The following is an 11,409-nucleotide window of genomic DNA, read 5'->3' on the forward strand; positions in this document are numbered from 1 at the left end:
TAAGCTGGTGCAGTTGCAAGCAAAGCGTCGTGGCGGGATCTACATGTGAAGCGGAGTACATGGCAGCCTCGGAGGCAGCACATGAAGCAATATGGGTGAAGGAGTTCATCACCGACCTAGGAGTCATACCCAATGCGTCGGGGCCGATCAAGCTCTTCTGTGACAACACTGGAGCTATTGCACTTGCCAAGGAGCCCAGGTTTCACAAGAAGACAAGGCACATCAAGCGTCGCTTCAACTCCATTCGTGAAAATGTTCAAGATGGAGACATAGAGATTTGTAAAGTACATACGGACCTGAATGTAGCAGATCCGTTGACTAAACCTCTCCCTAGAGCAAAACATGATCAACACCAAAATTCCATGGGTGTTCGATTCATCACAATGTAACTAGATTATTGACTCTAGTGCAAGTGGGAGACTGTTGGAAATATGCCCTAGAGGCAATAATAAAAGCATTATTATTATATTTCCTTGTTCATGATAATTGTCTTTATTCATGCTATAATTGTGTTATCCGGAAATCGTAATACATGTGTGAATAACAGACACCAACATGTCCCTAGTGAGCCTCTAGTTGACTAGCTCGTTGATCAACAGATAGTCATGGTTTCCTGACTATGGACACTGGGTGTCATTGATAACGAGATCACATCATTGGGAGAATGATGTGATGGACAAGACCCAATCCTAAACATAGCACAAGATCGTATAGTTCGTTTGCTAGAGTTTTCCAATGTCAAAGTATCTTTTCCTTAGACCATGAGATCGTGTAACTCCCGGATATCGTAGGAGTGCTTTGGGTATGCCAAACGTCACAACGTAACTGGGTGACTATAAAGGTAGACTACGGGTATCTCCGAAAGTGTCTGTTGGGTGACATGGATCAAGACTAGGATTTGTCACTCCGTATGACGGAGAGGTATCACTGGGCCCACTCGGTAATGCATCATCATAATGAGCTCAGAGTGACCAAGTGTCTGGTCACGGGATCATGCATTACGGTACGAGTAAAGTGACTTGCCGGTAACGAGATTGAACGAGGTATTGGGATACCGACGATCGAATCTCGGGCAAGTAACATATCGATAGACAAAGGGAATAGCGTACGGGATTGATTAAATCCTCGACATCGTGGTTCATCCGATGAGATCATCGTGGAGCATGTGGGAGCCAACATGGGTATCCAGATCCCGTTGTTGGTTATTGACCGGAGAGTCGTCTCGGTCATGACTGCTTGTCTCCCGAACCCGTAGGGTCTACACACTTAAGGTTCGGTTACGCTAGGGTTGTAGGGATATGTATATGCAGTAACCCGAATGTTGTTCGGAGTCCCGGATGAGATCCCGGACGTCACGAGGAGTTCCGGAATGGTCCGGAGATAAAGATTTATATATGGGAAGTCCTGTTTCGGGCATCGGGACAAGTTTCGGGGTTATCGGTATTGTACCGGGACCACCGGAAGGGTCCCGGGGGTCCACCGGGTGGGTCCACCTGTCCCGGGGGGCCACATGGGCTGTAAGGGGGTGCGCCTTGGCCTAATGGGCCAAGGGCACCAGCCCCACATAGGCCCATGCGCCTAGGGTTTAAAGGGGGAAGAGTCCTAGGAGGGTAAGGCACCTCCTAGGTGCCTTGGGGGGGAGGGTAACCCCCCTTGGCCGCCGCACCCCCTAGGAGATTGGATATCCTAGGGCCGGCCACCCCCCCTTGGCACCCCTATATATAGTGGGGGAGAGGAGGGACTTCATACCTGAACGCCTTGGCCTTTGGTTGCCTCCTTCTCCCTCCCCAACACCTCCTCCTCCTCCATAGTGCTTAGCGAAGCTCTGCCGGAGTACTGCAGCTCCATCAACACCACGCCGTCGTGCTGCTGCTGGTGCCATCTCCCTCAACCTCTCCTCCCTCCCTTGCTGGATCAAGAAGGAGGAGACGTGGCTGTTCCGTACGTGTGTTGAACGCGGAGGTGCCGTCCGTTCGGCGCTGGTCATCGGTGATTTGGATCATGTCGAGTACGACTACATCATGACCGTTCTTTTGAACGCTTCCGCTCGCGATCTACAAAGGTATGTAGATGCATCTAATCACTCGTTGCTAGATGAACTCCTAGATGATCTTGGTGAAACGAGTAGGAAAATTTTTGTTTTCTGCAACGTTCCCCAACATGTTGGTCATCTTGTCAATCGTTAGGGCATGGCCGAGTTGAGTCGGCTACAGTGGCGCTCTGTCAGGTCGCCGCTTGCTGGCGTCATGGGTGACGACGCGTGCACTGTTGCCACGCCGAGCCTGGTCAGCGGGTAGGTGGGGGCATTGTTGCCTTGTCCGGCTGACCAAAGGCATGGGCGGGGCATTGTGGCTTCGGTCATCAGTTGGTGGCGACTCGTCCCATCGTACGGCTGGATGGGACGGCCGCTGACCCTTGGCCGGGTTGGAGTGCACGCCAAGGGGGAGTTGGCTTGTTGGATAAGTCTTGGTGCGTCGGGCTCGGCCGCCTTGTGCTGGCTTGTTGAATAAGTCTTGAGGATTAGGCCGGGTCGAGGGGGCTTGGCCGGGTCGAGCGACCCGGCCGAGCGCGAGCCGTCTTGAGGGGCGATGCAGGTCGCGTTGTTTTTTCAAAGGATCCGGGTTCCGTTTCCTGCCCGGGGTTCATCCCCCCGACAGCTTCGGAGAAGGTTGAATTAGATGAAAGAAAGCGATGGAGTAGACTTAATCGAAAAGTATAATGTTGGGTTTGGACAAAACATTCGTTGGAAGACAATACCTCTTGTCTCTGACTTTCATTGGGAAGCATATAAGGAGAGTGTTTTGGCCTCACAAGATAAAGCACTCGAGTTATTTGCCATAAAGAAGGTTGGTGCTCGGTTGCACATTGATTTGAATCGATGTGCATTTTCATGTGATGTTAGAAGCTCGGTTCGAGATCCACCATATGTCAATCCAGATGTGTATGGCACAACAATGAGCCAACCTCCATTGACCCAACTGTTGTGCCCCGTACGGAATGACTAACATGATAATCAAGGCTTGCATATGGAGGGTGATGAGTTTGAAGGTGAAAGCACATTTGCTCCTTTGGTGATTTTAGTAATTCATGTCAACATACATGTTGTTGGACTAATGTTTTCCTCGAGTACATTTCAGAAAAAGTTCAACCTAGGCAAGCAGATGAATGGAGATGTGGACCCCCAGGCTCTAAGTAACAATGTTGGCAAAGCTTCAAAACTCTACATTTCTTGTTAAGTGATCAAAGATCACATTGAGTCCATAGGAAAGCCAATACTATTAAAAGGGGATGAGGTTTTGAGCATGGACTAATTTCTTAGAGTGCTTAGAGATATTGCTCAAAAACTCTCAACCACACCCTCATATTCTTCTCTGTACAAAACCCTGAAGTCAAGCTCGGTCCAACCGATACACATCTACCCAGATTCACCGAGATACACTTGAAAAATCCACTGCCTAAACCCTAGCAACTCGGTCTCACCGAGATTACATTCGGTCTCACCGAAGTGTGCTTTCCAACCTTCTGTAACCTATTGATTTCACCTCGGAATTTCCGAGTGGTTTCAATTGGTGTCACCAAAGTGTGGAAAGTGCTTAGGTCATCACCCATCAGTCTCTCCGAATTGTTTCATCCGGTTTCATCAAAAAGCCTAAATTTCAAACATTTTGCACCAGTCGGTCTCACCGAGTGATTCCACTCCGGCCCATCGAGTTGTGCGTAAAGGTGTGTAACAGTTAGATTTTTGGTGCTAGCTATATATACCCCACCCATTCCACCAACTCCCAGAGAGAGCAAACAGGATGAATGAAAGTACCACTTCCCATATCCATTTTTTGAGAGAGAATCACCCACACTTGTCTTGAAATCAAGGGGATTCCACTCCAACCTTTGATCCTTGATTTCTAGCCCCCTCAAGTTGCTTTCCACTCCAATCCTTCTTGTAATACCATGCCAAATATATGAGAGAGTGATTGAGTGTTGAGGAGACTATCTTTTGAAGCACAAGAGCAAGGAGTTCATCATCAACAACAACACCTATTACCTTTTGAAGAGTGGTGTCTTATAGATTTGTTAGATGTGACTTGGGAGCCTCCAATCTTGTGGAGTTGAACCAATGAGTTTGTAAGGGCAAGGAGATCGCCTACTTCGTGAAGATCTACCCCGTGTGGGGCTAGTTCTTCGTGGGTGGAAGCCATGATGGCATAGACGAGGTTGCTTTCGTGAACCCTTCATGGGTGGAGCCCTTCGTGGGCTCGTGCAACCGCTACCCTCCGTGGGTCGAAGTCTCTATCAGCGTCGTTGTACGAAAGCACCGCCTATCGAAACCACACCAAAAATCACCGTGTCTTCATTGTGTTTGATCTTCTAAACTCTACCCCTTTACTTTTTTGCACTTGCATGTTGTTTACTATCCGTTGTGCCATCAATGACAGCTTAATTTTCATCAAGGAGAATGTGTAAAGTGCATAACATCTATGCAAGGTCATTCTTATTTATCCTCGGGGAAGCGGATTAATAAGGAGAAAAGTGATGTTTATTTCAGTCCAAGCTCTCACTAAAATACCTGGTTGCAAGAGAAACATACACTGGTATTGTTGTGGAGGCTTTCATCGAGAAATACTTGGGTCTCCCACAGGGGTGGGGAGAATTACAAGTGGTACTTTCGATCACGTAGGGAATAGAATCAGAAGCAAAATCCAGGATTGGCTTGAAAGGAAGGTAGCATGTGCGGGAAGGGATATTTTGCTCAAATAAGTTATACAAGCTATTCCTACATATAGCATGAGATATTTCCTTCTCACAAGAAAAGGTTGCAAAGGATTTTCCTCTTGTATGGCAAAAATATTGGTGGAGCACTTCTTTGGACAAAGGATCCGTGCACTAGATATCCTCGAGCTCGCTACCTACCCCAAAAGTTAAAGGCAGAATGGGCTTTCGATATTTGCATATGTTTAATCTAGCACTCTTGGGGAAGCAAGAATGGAGATTTAAGAGCAATCCAAATTCCTTTTGTGTGAGAGTTTTAAAGGCCAGATACTTCTCGAACACTGATTTCCTGCACGCTAGCGCACCAAAATCCTCATCGGCTACTTGGCAGACGATGTGGCTGGAAGGGACGCTCTTAATAATGGCTTGATAAAACAAGTTGGAGATGGATTTGCCATCTCTTTTTGAGATGACAAGTGGATTCCAGGCACCTTGTCGATGAAGCCATTTCTAAAACTGGGAGGCACAACGTTGCAATTGGTAACCGTGCTCATCGATACATACAACTGTATGTGGCTCATTCAAGATGTTTTTATCCTACCGGATGTTAATGCCATCCTTAATACTCTGTTAATGCCATCCTGCACGTTAGAGTATCCCGCTGCGCAAGATGATTCATTGGCTTGGGCCTTTGGAAAATCAGGGGTATACTCTGTGAAATCTTCTATCATGCTCTTATGATTCAGAAAGAGCGATCGGCTCTACATGAAGGGTCAGCTACTCGTACGTCAGTGAGCGATAAACAGATGTGGGCTACCCTATGGCAATTGAAAGTGGTGACAAAAGTTTGAGTTTTTTGGTGGCGCGTTGTTAGGGGCACTCTATCTGGGGCACTCTATCTGGTGAAGATACGTTGAAATACAGACACGTCAAGGGGCTAAGTAGATGCAACATTTGTCATGCAATGGAGGAGGACCTCATGCACGCTCTCATCCATTGCTCCCATGCTCACATATTCTCGGATGAAGCACATACATGGTTGGATTTTCGCCTGTCGCGCCTTCACCCTACTACTTGGACACGCGACATTTTATGTGACCCACTTATAACTGATGTAGATCGACCGAAGATTGTCAAGGTGATGTGGTCGACCTGGCACGCATGGAATCAGTGGATGCATGAGCGTGAGGAGATCAATCATGTGATATCTATCAAAAGGACGAGGAAATCTCTCGCTCTACTTGAATTGCCTCGCTATCAAGCTAAAATTCTATTAGGTCATGGGTGGCGGCCGCCTAAAGATGGTATTGTCAAAACCGCAACCGATGAAACCATTTGCTCTGAGTCTAGCAAGGGAGTAGCTGGCGGCATCACTCCATTCGCCACTACCTTCATTGCTGCTTGGAGCAAGTCACCTTCATTGCTGCTTGGAGCAAGTCATACCCCGAAGTGTCTGATCCTTTGATTATGGAGACACTGTCCTTTCATGATGGCGTTTATCCTGCAAGTCTTCAAGGATTCACTCGTGTGATCAGAGAGTCCGACTGCGTGCAGTTACTTAATCTCTAGCACTCTCGGCGCCTTTATTAGATGATGAAATAGGAGAGCTCATACCTAAGTTTACTTCCTTTATCTTTCAACATGTAAACCGCAATGCTAATTTTCTGGCTCACCTTTGTGCGAAGCATTGCACATTAGATGTCACTGAGAATTGACTAGACACTACCCCAGTTCCCTGATCAGCAGCTTTGTTCAATAAAGCTCTCCGAGTTTGCCCGCAAAAAAATAAACACTAGCTGGTGGCAGTAGGCTAATCTCCTAAAACTTCCAAAAATAACATGATAATGAGTAATTCAAATGAGAATAAAGGTCGGAATTTTCAATGATAACCTCTTGCTGCTAAAGCATCTTGGTTTGGAAAGATTTCAGCACTTAGCTGGTTAGGGTTTACTATGCAGCATCTGACATATACCAGGCTAGTTCTTGTGGTTCACACTGCAACAGCCTGGAGTTCACAGGACAAGAACCCTAATGTATGTCCGTATGTGTGCCAGATTATGCAGATAACTGATTCAGTCAGTCTTCCATTTGACAAGGACTACAAGTGAGATATCTGGCAGATATATAAAAAATAAAACAAACACTGGAACAACATGCTCTTTGTCAAGGATTCCATCCATCAGAGCATTAGTAATCTATCTGGTACACTAAAACAAAACCTTGTGTTCCTTTTAGTTTCTGATACATAATAAACCTTGTTTAAAGACACGAGAATTAGTAAATAAGCATCTCGATTGTGATAATTTTCAGATGATAAAAACTGACTGATGACAAATTTAATATTCAAAGTATGTCACTACAAAACCATGGGATTGATGGATGCAACATATTTACAACAGTAGTAGTACAATATACACTTCGAAAATTAGGGATAGCACCAAGGAGGGTCTCTGAAACAACTGGTTAGAACATTTGTATTTAAATGCAACATGATGTGGGCAACTCCATCCTTTGCAGGCCAGGAAACCCGTGAGCGGCTAGTGGCCAAGGCCATCATCTGGTTTCCAGTTCCTTTCACCTTCAACAACAGATCTAGTTTCACCAACAGAATATCCCACGGCCCATGCTCAGATCAGCACTGCTTGAGATTACGGCAAACAATAGCTCGTCAGATTGACACTGCTAGATCTGTCAATTGAACCCATCCGAAAGCACATCTGTCTCGGATTTTCTGAATCTCCAGAAATGCCGAGCTTATTGTTTGGTTTAATACTGCAAACTCTTTCTCGAAAGGAAGCCGCATCTTCTGGTCCAACTGCATCAAAAAATCTTTACATCAACTATGGCATTAACAAAGGGAAAAGAAAAAACCAGCAATTGGGTTATTATAACTAACCTTATCAAGACACCGGGTTGCATCAAGTACATAGCAAAAGTAGGACAATTGCCTGTATAGATCTGCCTCTGTGTACTGTGAGCACACAGAATCGGTATTAGTAACCATCAAATCAAAGAACAAATAAGCACATTATAAACTTAAGCCAGTATCAACAAACCTGTCTTACTAGACGGCCGTTGCATTGTGGATAGTTCAGGCAGATGGTTCCTCTCTCAGAATCCCCCATCACTCTAAGGTTCACAATGTGAGTTGAATATTTGCAACCCTCGTCATCGCACTGGAAAGAAATGTGTCAAAAGACCAGGGGCCAGAGAATGTGAAATACCAATTGGAAGTGGAAACTGTACTTACCATCAGTAAACCTTTATAATACCGATTGATGAAATTATCAGCCTGTCTTTTTATCTGGCATGGAAAAAAATCAATTTCAGTTCAGCAATCTGAATGCTAGATCATAGTATTACATTAAGTGGTATTAACCTGGTTCGCAAGCACAGCAGGAGAAACTCTGCACTCATCAGTATCATCTGGACATCTTGGGCACCGCATCCGGCGCCAGAAATTCACAGTAGCATCTTTTCCTTCATTTGGATCTGACAAACTAGCAATCAGACTGGACACAGGGGGGCACTCGAAGGTATTGGTACAGCTTGGGCATGATAAGCGCAGTGGCTCACAGCCACGATATCTGCATGTATTACTCAAGTTATTTTTAGTTGGGAGTTACGAATTGCAGGAATCAAAGCGAAATAAGTATATTATATCTTTACCGCTCGTCTTCATCATCAATTACAGATAAGAGCATGGTAGACGTATCCTCGTTGCTAGACCCGATTGATCTTGATTGGAACTAATTCCAAGGATTTAGAAGGGTTAAAAACACATGAAAAATATACAAAGTAGATAGCTAACCAATAATTAAGAGTGGATGCACACCTTCGATGAGTCGAGTCCAAGACATTCAGCCAGTCGGGCAGGGCTAGTACCCTCAATGGAAGCACATAGACGAGAAACAACAGGATGAATCTGTAAAAGCAATTTAGAATAAAAATAACATACAGACAAATCTGGCATACAAGAACTATATGTTTTCTTATGTGCAAGGGAGGACCTGCTGTGACAAATAGTACTCGATGTCAATCATCCACTTGTTCGGGTCTCGTTTTAACTCATCCGGATGTCTAGCTCTTTGAGCAATTCCCCCAGAATGTGTGTTATCTGAATCCTGTTTGGAATAGTCAAATAAAGTTAGATTTGCCTCTTAATAGTCAAGTAAATTTTAAGGTCTGTTAAGAGCACTTCAAACAAAGAAGCTAAAAACAGAAGTTTCCAAAACATTCTGCCGCAAGGTTTCATTTTTAAAATTACAATCATTTCAAACAAACGAATAATTATGTTCCCTGAATGAGTTATCATTATGCCAAAGCAGAGGTTAACAAATACTCCCTCCATCCGGAAATACTTGTCATCAAAATGGATAAAAGGAGATGTATCTAGATGTATTTTAGTTCTAGATACACCCCTTTTTATCCATTTTGATGACAAGTATTTTCAGACGAGGGATCCCAAAATAAGTGTCTTAACTTTAGTACAAATAGTACTAAAGTTAGTACAAAGTTGAGACACTTATTTTGAGACGGAGGTACTAGTACTTAGGGATACCCGTTGCGAGAAAATAATATATGGAACAAATAATAAGACAACAAAAAGAGCGCATCATTGCAATACCTGTTGCGAGCAGATAATATATGGAACAGTATCACCTGCAGAGCATCCAGAGAAACCATTTTGCTTCAGTCTTAAAGCAACCTGAAAAACACAACACAACCAAAGGAAAACAGCACTCAGCTCAGCTCATCAGTTTCCCATTTATCTCACAACTGACCAAAAGAAATAAAACAGGTAAATATTACCTGGACATGAGGCTGGTTTTTAGCATCTGGATAATCTTCTGGCGCTTTCGTTAGACTCTTTGTGATGATATATTTTTCAAGCTCTATTTGACCACTTTTCATCTGTGCTTGGACCTGCAACAGTACTCATATTCAGTCAATCATACATTATTACACTAACAAATATAGTACTAATGCCTGTACAGTCAAAACTGAAGTGTGGAGCGGTAGCAACCAAAATTAATGCCTCTCAGATAATATGGAAAGGGAAAACTTAAGAGATGAAGAATATATTGTAGGCTACTCACCTGGACGAGAGAGTTATGTATTGACTCAATAACATCATCACATGTCCTGTAGAAAATGTTTTAACATGGATGAGATGAAAGGGAACATCTCAAGCAAAATTAATGACGACTAAAATACTTACCCTCCAGACAAAATTTGATTCAGGCAAAAATCACCAATTTCTTTTGACAGCAAACTCCAATCCCGCCTGACCATATCGAGTCCCTTGCGCTCAATGTTCTGTATCAAGCATGTTAGAATACCTCGCCTAGTTTTCCAAGATAAATATGAAGTTGGAATAAGCACACACACACCTCTCGTAAACTACCATCTAGTGCCACTTTAATGGCAGCATATTTCTTCTTTTTGAGAAGCAACATTCTTTTGTATACACCATCAAGATCGATCTCCAGACAACGGTACTTCTTGTTCACCTGCATAAAAAGTTGTGGAAAGATGATGTTTTTGTGCTGCTCATAGATCTTAGTTTAATATCCAAGGCAGAGTACTACCTCCTGAATGACCTTTCCAGCAATTGCTTTTGCCTTGGAGATGTCATCCAGTCCAGTATATATCATTATGGAGTCCGTGTCACCATAAATAACCTGTCCAATACAATGAAAAGAAATATCAATATGACCAATTTATTCGTAAAGAAAGTTGGCGTTCAATCATCTTATAAACAAGGTTCTTGGATATCTTAGAAAGGTTATTTATCACTGAGATATTTATAAACATAAGTTAGTAATATACATACCTCCAAGTTTAAATTATTCTGAACCAGATCAACAGTGTTTTGCAAGATCTCTCTACCCTGCAGGGGCATCATAGCATCTATCAGTCACAACAAATTTAGTTGTACATATTTGTAAATCTACTTCTGAAGGAGAGAAAGTATGTTCTCACTTGTAGGGTAATAAGCTCGGCAAGTGGCTTTGCAAAAAACCTAGAATTAGAAAAGCCCAAGCAACCATACATACTGGGACATAAGGTTAAAAGGATAAGTTAGAGAGACCATACTGGATAAATGCAAAAGGAATTACAAACACAAAAGGCTTACTTGGACTCTACTTAGAGCCCATCGACTATACTAGACTTCTTTATGGGTGCCAAAAGAAGAGTACACTTAAGAACTTAGTTTGCAACAGTTTTCTTTACCTGTTTGCGGTAAGTTTCAAAGCTTGCTGTTGAATATCAAACTGCTGCCTTTTGAGACCAGAGGCGGTTTTGAGCCATGATTTAACCATTCTTCTCCTCTCCACCAAACTCTTCAGCAACTGTGTTGTTAGCCATGATTGCAAACACATGTTAGAACAAAATTATGCCCTGACGATAAGCTGCATTTCATCAATAACTGAAGTGCAAAGAAAAGTAAAGACAGAACAAGGAATCACGTGCTAAAGTATAGTCCAAGTAAGCCTTTTGTATCGCGGCTGATCACTCTAAATTCTTAAGTGTACACTTCTTCTGGCATCCATAAAGAAGCCAATGAGTTTGATTGCAGAACTTGCTGGAGCAGTAATATATTAGAAATATTGGGTGTTGATCATGTATTACTTGCACACCAAAATGAACAGAAGAATATGTCTCAGTAGTCTATTCCAAAACCCAGGTTTGTCAATT

At 43.4% G+C, this 11,409-nt stretch overlaps 1 protein-coding gene across 1 annotated transcript in view; it reads right to left on the reverse strand.

Annotated features, from left to right (window-relative positions):
* Positions 1-6,981: 6,981 nt before the first annotated feature.
* Positions 6,982-11,409, reverse strand: part of LOC123062734 (DNA polymerase alpha catalytic subunit) — a 10,278-nt gene continuing 5,850 nt past the window's right edge. Inside the window, exons 15-31 of the mRNA XM_044486372.1 lie at positions 10,945-11,063; positions 10,693-10,765; positions 10,544-10,600; positions 10,299-10,391; positions 10,101-10,220; positions 9,929-10,026; positions 9,807-9,852; positions 9,520-9,633; positions 9,335-9,415; positions 8,718-8,831; positions 8,543-8,632; positions 8,377-8,456; positions 8,087-8,294; positions 7,958-8,011; positions 7,764-7,883; positions 7,604-7,678; positions 6,982-7,522 (exon numbers count right to left, since the gene is read on the reverse strand). Of these exons, the coding sequence (XP_044342307.1) occupies positions 7,376-7,522; positions 7,604-7,678; positions 7,764-7,883; positions 7,958-8,011; positions 8,087-8,294; positions 8,377-8,456; positions 8,543-8,632; positions 8,718-8,831; positions 9,335-9,415; positions 9,520-9,633; positions 9,807-9,852; positions 9,929-10,026; positions 10,101-10,220; positions 10,299-10,391; positions 10,544-10,600; positions 10,693-10,765; positions 10,945-11,063 (1,689 nt within the window). The 3' untranslated portion in view covers positions 6,982-7,375. The remainder of the gene's footprint in view (positions 7,523-7,603; positions 7,679-7,763; positions 7,884-7,957; positions 8,012-8,086; positions 8,295-8,376; positions 8,457-8,542; positions 8,633-8,717; positions 8,832-9,334; positions 9,416-9,519; positions 9,634-9,806; positions 9,853-9,928; positions 10,027-10,100; positions 10,221-10,298; positions 10,392-10,543; positions 10,601-10,692; positions 10,766-10,944; positions 11,064-11,409) is intronic.

This window comes from Triticum aestivum, chromosome 3A, assembly GCF_018294505.1.
Source record: "Triticum aestivum cultivar Chinese Spring chromosome 3A, IWGSC CS RefSeq v2.1, whole genome shotgun sequence".
NCBI classification, from domain to species: domain Eukaryota; kingdom Viridiplantae; phylum Streptophyta; class Magnoliopsida; order Poales; family Poaceae; genus Triticum; species Triticum aestivum.